At 38.3% G+C, this 12,092-nt stretch overlaps 1 protein-coding gene across 1 annotated transcript in view; it reads right to left on the bottom strand.

The window, feature by feature from the left end:
- Positions 1-12,092, bottom strand: part of ADGRV1 (adhesion G protein-coupled receptor V1) — a gene marked incomplete at both ends in the record, with an annotated part of 447,718 nt that overhangs the window by 142,200 nt on the left and 293,426 nt on the right. Inside the window, one exon of the mRNA XM_080925101.1 lies at positions 8,102-8,218. Coding sequence (XP_080781227.1) covers positions 8,102-8,218 — 117 coding nt within the window. The remainder of the gene's footprint in view (positions 1-8,101; positions 8,219-12,092) is intronic.

The following is a 12,092-nucleotide window of genomic DNA, read 5'->3' on the forward strand; positions in this document are numbered from 1 at the left end:
GCTCCCAGCAGGATGTGCAAAGGTCAGAGGTGTGTGCTCCACGCCAGTCATGACACAGTGTAAGCCTCTTCTAAGCAGAAAATAAGCATGTCTAATGCAGGGGGAGGCTTTCAGACACTGTTTACTGAGGCTTCTGAGCAAGATCCTATCTGGACTACTTCGGCCCTGAGGGGTTGTTATACTAGGCTAAACGTGGAGAGAGTAAAAATATTTGGTTCCTTGGAGATTTTTGTCTTTGAATTTATTTCCCTATCTCTGCACACATCTGCATATATCTGTAATTTTAAATCATGTTTTGAATGGTTGCTTATGCAGATTTGTTCTAACTCCTACTTAAAAGCGATTGAGCCCAAAGCTTGCGTTATTCCCTACCGCCACCCCCTTCTACTCTTAGCATAGGGTGTAGACGCAAACCGGTAGACTGTGTTGTGTGCTGAGTGCGGAGGTAGTCAGTGTTGGCCAATAGAGGATGACAAGTCATCCGACCTACCCAACTATCACTGCAGAAGCAGTGGTTGCTTATATTAGAGTGTCTACGGGCATTCACACAGTGAGGCTCACTACTGCATTCACACAGTGAGGCTCACTAGCACTGCAGGAGGCCAAGTGTCCTCACAGAGGGCCATTAGTGAGTGATCTCCACATTGATTCCGCAAAGGAAAGATATTTATTTCCTAAATGTCTGCCTTTGCACAGGGTGATTTCGCAGCTAGTGCAACCGAACCATCCAGAGACATTTTAGCAACACCCGCCATAGGCTCAACTGAGAGAAAGAGGAGAAGACGACGTGTTTTCTAGGTTCATCCTCTCAGTGTGTTGGCAGTGTGACTGGGTTCATAGTGACCTGGTTCAGGAACGCAGCTCCAACATGCCAGTTTGAAAAAATGCAAATGCCTTTTTCACAGGATCCAGTCACTGTGAAGAGAGCATCTCCTATTTTGATATTACAGAATGAAAATAATATATAAAAATGCTTCAATTGTTCTAGACAAATCACATTGTCACTTGTAAGACTTGTAAGCACATTTTGAGCTTTCCTAAATTTTACTTATTTGTTCCTAAATTTATTTTTATATAACGCTCTAGATTATTTTGTATCTTTATGTATGTGTACGTGTGTCTGTGGCAGCCTTGATTCCCTGAGGTTGGAGTTAAAGGGTCCTGAGATCTGAACTATGGCCCTATGCAAAAGCAACAGATACCCTTGACCACTGAGCTATCTCCCCAGGCCCAGGGGAGGGCTTTTGGAGTCAGGGTCTAGTTCAGTGCAGGTTGACCTCAAACCTGCTACACAGCCAATGACGGACACAGATTGTTCATGCTCCTGCCTCTACCTTTCAAGCATTAAAGGCATTAAGGTATTAAAAGGGTTCAAAGGCATGGGTCCTTACATATGACTTTAATTTTATTCAGATATACTTAGACAGGCATATTTTGGGATTCATGCCTAGGTCATGAACTTCCTTTCCTAAGCCCTGTCTCTCACTTCTCCCAACCATACACAGTATTGGATTGGCAGCTCCATGTGCCACATGACACCGTTCAGCTGGTCACAGCTGGTTTGGTCAGGGATAGAAGTGTGGTCCAGTGTGGACCAGTCTCTCTCACTGAATCCACCTTAAAATCCCATGATAATCTAAGTTAAAAATAAACATGAAAATAAAGAGAAAGATGAACTGTGTAGTAGTAGCTGTGCCACAGGAATTTACTAGAGAGGAAATGTGACTGGAGAGAGGACAGACAGACAGACCGCACTGAGAGCTTCGGATGAATGAGTAATCTCATACATCTTCATGATCTCAATATTCATTTATGTCACTTTAACTTGGTTTTCTTTTGTCTTCTAAAGCAATCTCTCTCTCTCTCTCTCTCTCTCTCTCTATTTCTCTCTCTCTCTCTCTCTCTCTCTCTCTCTCTCTCTGTGTGTGTGTGTGTGTGTGTGTGTTTCATGCCTCTAATGCCAATAGTCAAGAAGCAGGGACAGAATAATCATGAATTGAAAGTTACCCTCAGATATATAACCAGATTTAGGCTAGCCTGAACTAACTGGGATCTTTTATTAAATAAACAATTTATATTTAAGATTTGTTTCCACAGAAGTTTACAAGTACAGATATTAGTATCCTGTGCATAGACCTTATTTTCTTATCTTTCCACAACCTGCACACTTTACATAGATCCGTGCTTCTAGCAGAAGTTTATGTGAATATGTCTATCCTATGCCCTTTTTTATTCGTAACATTTTATAAACAATGAAATTTATTAGCATATAAATGGCTAAAGTCTAACTACAAGCTGTTGCAGATTAATTTTTGTGCCTTGAAACCAAAACTAAATTTTATAGTATCTGGTAAAATGCCTTGTTTGTAATCCTTACTGAGAAAATCAACTAAGCAAAGATGCACATATTTTTGAATTCCATTTCACTGGCTCTAATAACATGTGTGCACATGCATATACTTTAAAACCTGGTTTCAAAAGAAGTAAAAGAATTAACAATTTTATTTAATCAAACTCCTCTTAAAAGAAACATGAGTTACCCAGGAAAACTTAAAAGATATTAAATACAAAACATGATTTTAACAAATATCTATTGAATAATAAATGTAGGCCTCATGAGTTACTGTACATTGTTCTAATGTATTCAGACAATTCTGTGCTGCATTTTAGTGCTTTCTGTCTCTGTCTGTCTATCTGTCTGTCTCCCTCCATCACTCTTTCTGTTCCTGCCCTCCCCTCCTTACAGGAAGGAAGAAAACAGGACATATTTTAAAAAGTAAATTTCCATAATTAGTAACTGGAGCTAGAAAATTTTAAATTGACCCAATTAAATCATTAAAAATAACTAAAATATCTAAATAAGATTATTTAGATAAAATATCTATAAGAATAAATTAAGAAGTGTGTCTTTAAGCACATTTGCTATATTGCTACATAAATATACTTTCCAAGTACTGACACAAGGAAACCAAACACGCATCTTATTGTTTTCGTTATCATAGGTTAGAATTATTGCTTTATATATTCTACAAACACAAAGTCATTAATTTATTATTACATCTTCAGAGCTGTTAGTATGTTAGTAAGATATAAAGGAGAAACGTCACTTATTTTAGGCCAAATAGGCAATCTGAATTCCAAAAATTTCTTCTGAACAAAGACTATATCCAGGCTGTTGTATAATTCTTGATTATTAATTGTTTCACTAGAACTGTTGATCTGATTTATAGCACTGAATTAATCTACATCACACATGCTACAAAATCTATCACTACATGTTCTTAATCGTTCATTTCAAATGCAAATGTAGAAAATGTCCCTGCATTTCCTGATCCCTCTCCATCCTTTTTCTTATTAGTTATTGCTTTAAGAGAATTGCAGTGCTTTTTGAGGATTGATAATTCAGTATTTCCTGGGTACATCATTTTATCTTGGTAGTTATCAGTCTTCAGTACTTTTGAAGTCTTGTCAAGTTAAATCTATGGCAAAGGAAAACTTTGACTAGTTCTAGCATTTCCCTTCCTGTTGCTGCATGCTTCAGCAAGAGCCTCTCTGTTTCTTCATAGTCAGGCTATGTGGAGAAATTAAGGCACATGATACGAATGCTCAAATATAAGTTTAAATGATTTCTAGCCTATTCTACCAATTTACAAATACGTTTTTCAAAGAAACTTTACTTTCACATTAAAAGAGTGAGTTCTGAATTAAGTCACAAGGTCAGAAATGAGATCATCGGAAGACTCTCATGTCGCTTGTAATCAGAGCAGATTGTTCTACAGTGGTCTAACATGGTCACTCGAATGACCATAAAACTGAGCCAATGAATACACACCAAGTTACACTTCCATTTACCTCTACTGTATATGGATATTGTAAACAATCACAGTCTGCATCACACTTCTTCAATTAATCCATAATCTGATAATCCAATTAGAAGTACAGCCTTTGTGACAATTAATAATACAGGCACAATTTTTAAGAATTCAGATACAGATGAAGCAGAGAATGGCCTTGTGTGACATCAGTGGGAGGGGAGGCCCTTGGTCCTGTGGAGGTTTGATGCCCCAGTGTAGGGAGATACTGGAGGGATGGGGCAAGAGTGGGTGGGTGGGTAGGGGAGCATCCTCAGAGAGGCAAAGGGGGAGGGGGGAAGGGTGAATGTGGGAAGGGGGTTTGTGGAGGAGCAATCAGTAAGGGGGATATCATTTGAGATGTAAACAAATGGAATGGTTACTAATAAAGAATTCATTCTATAGATACTCTCTAAGCAAATAAATATAGTTTATATACAAAAACTGAACTACCATTAACCAGAATTAGACACTACAAAACAAAGTGCAGAATCACTGTACCCTAGCATAGAAAAGAGTTGACCATTGTGAAAGATTTCTAAGCATAAATATATACATTCATTCACAATCAGAAGTGTATACAATCACAAGGACACACATGTGTGCTTGTTTATGGAACCATAAATATTTGTCTACTCATGGGGCATCTGTGGAGGCACACACAGGAAACCATTAGCAGTGTTTATGTTTGAGTATGGCTTTAGAAATAGAGCAAAAAAATGTGACAAATGAGCAAAATAGCAAGAAAGAGATGTACTTTTTGATTTGACATCATCCAAGTGTTTTGTTCTATAATATTAGAATGTGCTATCTCCAAAACAAAAGACACTTGAAACAACTAGTCAGCAGCACAGAGGAGACATTCCAACATTCCCAAGTCTCAGTGTCTATCTAACTTACAGTAGAAATGAGCCTGGTGTCTTATGGAAGTAAGGAACGACATCTGTGTTCACAAGGAGTGACCTCATGTGAAGAGCAAACACAACAGAAGGTCGATTATCCTTGGCCACACAAGGGATTTGTAAGGTGTTTGTTTCATACCAAATAAGCAAACTTCGCTACCGCCACACTCCCACCATGGGTTTGGCGCCTGTGCTGAGCAGCTGTGCACTCTAAGAGTCCTCAGTTATCACCCGAGGTTTTGTGGTCATTGTGTGCCTTTCTTAAAACCATCCTTTCAATACATCAAACACATAAAAAGATATGAATTATATTGGGAAAGGAGAATACTCAGTTCAAAATCTCTGCTATTGTAGCCACTCCTGGTAGCCTCCGCAGCGCTGTGCGTGCATATGTACTGTATAGGTGCATTCGTGCTGTATATGTGTGTATGTGCATATGTATTGTATATGTTGCTATGTGTTGTATACATGTATGGGTATTGTATACCTGCATATGTGTTGTATACACTCTGGGCCAGACACAAGGCCAGCTTCCTGCATGGATTAGTTTTGTATTTTCATAGTTTTCAAAGGCAGTGTAACAGTAACCTGATCTGCAAAAGAGGCTCAGAGAAGTTATATAACTTGTTTATTTATAAGAGGTTTCTCCTGACAATGCCGCTATATGCTCACTTCATAACAATGCTCAAAGCTTGTGACAGAAAGTAGAGTAAGGCCATTAGGTAAGTTTGTCCTAACACTGAAAATGTGACGCAAAAAAAATACGCAAACAAACAAAAACCCAAAATAAAAACAATGGTCTGTTACCTCAGAATGTCTGCTGTGTTATTGTATTATGTGTGCATGGATCTGTGGGACATGTAGTTCTCTCCTTCCGGCGTGTGTTCTGGTGACTAAACTCAGCTTGTCCGTATTGACGGCAAGCACTTTGCCAGCCAACACTGATAATCTTGGTGCTCTTAACCCAATGATTAAAAATGAGTGATTAACGTTACTCATAAATAGCATCCATTTCCCTCCTGCACTGCTAAAAAGAGCATGAAATAAAATCAACAATGTTGACATTCTTTCAAGGTTTATTAAATTTCCATTTACTTTATTTTATGCGTGTCGGTTTTTTGCCTGCATGTATGTCTGTGCTACCATGCATGTGTTCTTTCAAGTTTTAATCAAATTCAACTGAAAGGATTGGACTAATACTAGCCTACCTTACTACACAATGCTGTTAAAGATAGACTTGGGTTTTTTACAAAATGGTTTAAGCACATGGCATTTTATAAATGGAAAGTGTAGTTTGGTAAAATGACAACCCCTGGCCACAAAATAACTTATTAGAAGTAACCTACCTAAAATTCAGAAGTTATTGGATTTTCCCCTGTGGTCATACCACAAACCATGAAAGATGTGCGCACCATCTGAAAAGCACTATATTTCACTGCAGTTTGCAACCATTTCCCTAAACCATGAGCCGCACACAAATATAATTAGCTGACCAAATAAGCAGCAGGCACAATTAGATTTTCTGCATATATGAAATAAACGGATCCCCGTTAACCTTGGTTAATATCCACCAAAAGAGGGCGTCCCTGGAAATCTCCGTGAAAGACGTTTCTGTTTGAATGCACTTTGGTGATTTGCTCACTATGCTTCTTGGAAACAGTCTCCTCAACTCCGAGGTTTATTGGCTGTGAACACCCTTAACTTGAATGGAACTTTCATTTCCCACTATTTGATCCATTTGATCGGGTTCTGCCAAAGGCTTCCTCTCCTGCAGCTTGTCTCCTGGTGTTGTACACAGAAGCATCTCCACCCACCCGTTCCAAGCTACTACCTTTCTGATTGTTCATGTGCTAGGATGTGAGCTGTGACTGTGGTTCCTGTGTGCATTAGGTGACAGTGCATGACAGACTACAATGAAGTCACAGCTGCCTTCATACTGTTACATGTAACCTAGGTCTGTGCGATATTCTGCTCATACTTTACATTACCACTGAGTTTATCTTAAAGCAAAACTCTCGGCCATTTATATTAGTATGGAATCTGTGATACAGACTGGTTCTACCTTGAGTCTTAACAAAAGGGGCTGCTGTAACTGTCCTGTTATCTCTGTATATCTTCAAATCTGATAAGCAGCTTCCGGTGTTTTCATCTAAGACATTAATCAGAAACTCAGAATATGTCAGGGACTGGGACAAAGACCTTGAGCCCACCACTGCAGAATCAATCCAGGGATATAGATAACAACCTACAATAGTCTTGTTCTTTAAAACTTCGGGTTAGAGCAACTCCTAAAGTAACTTTCAGTCAGAAAAATGTAAAAAGTTTATTCTAATTTCAGGAAATGTTTCATGTTATGTGTATGGCTCAGAATTCTTTTTAAACCCATTGGCAGATATATTAAAGAAAATGACACGTTTTCCATGATTGGAGGTGCTGAAAGTTCTACAGAGCACTAATTTGGGGAGTTGGAAATTATCATTGGCTGTGCAGATTCAGAACCGTCCCCTGGAGAGAAGCGGTCATTCACAGAGGCATGAAGTGAGTGGCAAGGCCAGAGCCCTACTTCATGACTCGCCACCTGTCATGTCACACCACTGCTGTCTCTGCTGCGGCTAATGACTGGAAAGTCTGTCTCTGTTCTTCAACTGCTCCTAAAGTCAGCACTAACCATATAGAGATGTCTCTTTAAAATCCAAATCCAATCGCATCCTTCTAGTTCTTAAACAAATTCTTTGATGATCCAGAGAACATAATTCATATTTCTTATTCTACAGGCCCATATCCCAACCTTCTTCTTCTAATACTCTTGTCTTCAGTCTTACTAGATTTGCCTCATTTTTCCAAACTCTGTTCACTGGATTTGCATAGTTACTAGAGGTATTATTGCATTCATACCTTGGTACAGCTGTGATGTCTACACTGGATTATTTCTACTTCAGTACAGAGAATTTCTGGTACTAAAACCTTTCATTGTTTCTATATGTTCTGCCCAGGGAATGGTACTATTAGAAAGTGTGACCCTGTTGGAGTAGGTGTGTCATTGTGGGTGTGGGTTATAAGACCCTTACCCTGGCAGCCTGGAAGTCAGTATTCTGCTTAGCAGCCTCCAGATGAAGATGTAGACTCTCAGCTCCTTCTGCACCAGGCCTGCCTGGATACTGAAATGCTCCTGCCTTGATGATAATGGACTGAACCTCTGTACTTTAAGTCAGCTTCAATTAAATGTTGTCCTTTGTAAGACATGTCTTGGTCATGGTGTCTGTTCACAGAAGTAAAACCCTAACTAAGACACCTTCTCTCCCAGGGTCATGGAGAGGAGAATAGGTGGGCAGGGAATAAGCTACCAACCTGAATGAGCATCCAGCTAAACTGGCAAAGATAGAGGTAATGTGCCACAGCAGCCACGGCAGAGCAGCTCTCCTCGCTGAGTTGGGGACTTGCATATGCAGATGCCAGGAACAAAATCTGGAAGAAACAGGCAGTTCTATTTTAAGACATGCTGAGATTAATGAAGGCCATACAGAAAATAAGTCACTTTCATCTGAATATGTGTCAAAGGCAAAGTTGACTTGTTGCCTGATTCATCTCAGGCAACCTCGAGGGACAATGTATAAATTTGTGTGTTTCTAAGAGCCAATAAAAGACTAAACATTATGTTTTGCATTGTTCTAAGTCTCTCAAGAGCAAATTTCCAAACCATATTTTTGTGACTCCTAGACCGAAACTGAAGTGCACTGCTCTGGGTAGGTAAGAAAGGAGGCAGTATAGAAGCGCCATTCCCAGCTAACGAGACAGGGAGATCAAGAAGTTTTGACCTTTCTCTTAACTGCAACCTCTTGCCAGGTAACAACATGTCGACCAAACAAGTTTCAAGTATGTTTAAGTTTTCAGTCTTAAACTTACCTAAATGGTGGGGGTTTATTATCACTTTCAAGCCTATCATCCTTGCATCAAAGATGTCAATTTTAACACTATTTAAATAGCATATCTATTTCTCTTTCCTAACTTAATTGAATCTTAACTCTTTTTATGAAAATAACCCTCATAACCATCTACCATACTGTGAGGTCATCATCATCATCCCATAACCATCATCATCATCATCATCATCCCATTATCATCATCATCATCATCCCATCATCATCATCATCCCATAACCATCATCACCATCATCATCCCATCATCTTCATCATCCCATCATCATACCATAACTATTATCATCATCATCATCACCATAACCATCCATCATCATCCCATCATCATCATCATCATCATACCATCATCACCATCACCATCACCACCACCACCACCACCATCATCATCATCATCATCATTATTTTACTCACTAGAATATAATCTGAATAAGAACAGAAATTTTTACTCTTTGATTCTTTGATAAATTTCAAATATCAGATATTTGGCACATAGTAGAACTAAATAAACACCTGTTGAATAAATGACCAAATCAAGAAAAATAAGCATTTGGTATTCTTCTAATATAAGACAGGGTAGTGCCATCAGATAACTGTTCAAGCTGTAGTAAGTTCAAACCAGTAAATCTTATAATTGAGACTGGAAGGAGTTCAAAGTAGCTCCCAACCAGGTTCCTGTCCTTGAGCATGTGACCATGACAACCACCAAAAGAGCCACGACTAATGGTTACATAGCACAGAAAACTAGAATTCCCCATGCTAATGAGGTATCTAGATAGACCTGAGTGTTTGGTCAATGAGCTTCCCTTCCTGGGCATCCCTTCCTACAAAATGTATTGACTTCTGGTCTACCCCAAGTCCATCCTCACCCACCATGAATAAAACAGTTTGGACAAACAAGGACCATCTACTTCATCAAGGACCTGGAAGAGAGTGCTTTGACATACAGAGTCTGGCCTAAGTATTCATTCATTGATTGTAAATTATGGCAACTCACATCTCCTAAACTACTTTGGCTTCTCTTAATAATTAAAGTTTTATATTTTTTCAATATTAACTGTTAAGTAGTTCCAAATATTAATTTCTATGATGAAACTAAGTTTTTAAATAAAAAACCTACATATTTGGACATTTACACCTCAAACTATTCCACAAAATAAAAACAGAAGAAATACTAATATATTCTAGGAAGCCCCAGTTACTCTGATACCTAAACCACACAAAGACTCAACAAGAAAGAACTTCAAACCTATTTCCCTTATGAATATCACTGCAAAAATATTCAATAAAATTCTCACAAACCTAATACAAGAAAACATCAAAAGCACTAGTCACCGTGATCAAGTAGGCATCATCCCAGAGATGCAGGGATAGTTCAATATGGAAAAATCCATCAATGTAATCCACCACATAAACAAACTAAAAAAAAAAAAAAATAACATGACCATCTCATTAGATGCTGAAAAGCCTTTTGACAATACACAACACGCAGAGGTTTGGAATTCAAGGCACAAACCTAAAACTAATAAAAACAATATATAGCAAACTAACAGGTAGCACCAAATTAAATGGAGAGAAACTTGAAGCAATCCCATTGAAATCATGGATAAGACAAGGGTGCCTACTCTCTCCCTATTTCTTCAATGTAGTACTTGAAGTTCTAGCTGGAGCAATTAGACAACATAAGGAGATCAAGGGGCTACAAACTGGAAAGGAAGTAGTCAAGGTATCAATATTTGTAGATAATATGATAGCATACATAAGCAACCCCAAAATTCCACTAGAGAACTTCTAGTGTTAATAAACAACTTCAGCAAAGTGACTGGAAATAAAATTAATTCAAACAAATCAGTAGCCTTCCTTTATACAAATGATAAATGGGCCGAAAAAGAAAATAGGGAAACAATATCCTTCCCAATAGTCACAAATAATGCAAAATATCTGGGTGTAACTCTAAACAAGCAAGTGAAAGATCCATATGACAAGAACTCCAAGTCCCTAAAGAAAGAAATTGAAGACCTCAGAAAATGGAAAGATCTCCCATGCTCATGGATCGATATAATTATCATATATAAATGGCCATTCTACCAAAAGCAAATTATAGATTTAATGCAATCCCCATTCAAATTCCAACACAATTCTTCACAGACACAGAAAGAGATTCTCAAATTCATCTGGAATAACACAATACCCAGGATAGGGAAAACAATTCTCAACAATAAAAGAACTTTAAGGGGTATCACCATCCCTAATACCAAGCTGTGCTGTGGAACAACAGTGATAAACACTGCATGGTATTGGTGCAGAGACAGACGGGCCAATCAATGCAATAGAACTGAAGACTCACAAATAAACCCATGCACATATGGACAAAAAAGCCAAAACCACACAATGGAAAAAGGAAACCATCTTCAACAAATGGGGCTGGTGCTCTGCATGTAGAAGAATTCAAATTGATCCATATTTATCTCCTTGTACAAAGCTCAAGTCCAAGTGGATCAAGGACCTCAACATAAAAACCAGATACAATGAAAGATACTGAGAAATAGGCTTGAACTCACTGGCAGAGGAAAAAACTTCTTGAACAAAATACCAGTGGCTTAGGCTTTAAAATCAACAATAGACAAATGGGACCTCATGAAACTGAAAAGCTTCTGTAAGGAAAAGGACAAAACGGTAACTTACAGATTGGAAACGTTCTTCATTAACCCTACATACAATAGAGGGCTAATATCCAAAATATACAAAGAATACAAGAAGTCAGATTCCAGACAACCAAACAACCCAGATAAAAATGGGGTACAAAGCAAAACAGAATTCTCAGCAGAGGAATTTTGAATGGCTGAAAAGCACTTAAAGAAATGTTCAACATTCTTAGTAACCAGGGAAATGTAAATCAAAATGACCCTGAGATTCCACCTTACATCAACCAGACTGGCTAAAATAAAGAACTCCATCAACAGCACATGCTGGTAAGGGATGTGAAAAAAGGAACACCCCTCCATTGCTGGTGGGATTGCAAGATGGTACATCCACTCTGGAAATCAATCTGAAGTTCCTCAGAACATTGGAAATAGTTCTACCTCTCCTTGTGGGATATATACCTACAAGACACTTTACCATACCACAAGGATACATGCTCCACTATGTTCATAGCAGCTTTATTTGTAATTGCCAGAACAATCCAGATATCCTTCAACCAAAGAATAGATTCAGAAAATATGATTCATTTATACAATGGAATACTACACAGCTATTAAAAAGGAGGACATAATGAATTTTGTAGGCAAATGGATGGAACTAATAAATATCCTAAGAGAGGTAACCTAGACCCAAAATGACAAGCATGATATGTGATCACTGATATTTACATATTAGCCAAAATCTTAAGACCCATGATACAACTC

Source organism: Micromys minutus, assembly GCF_963924665.1.
Source record: "Micromys minutus genome assembly, chromosome: 11".
NCBI lineage: Eukaryota > Metazoa > Chordata > Mammalia > Rodentia > Muridae > Micromys > Micromys minutus.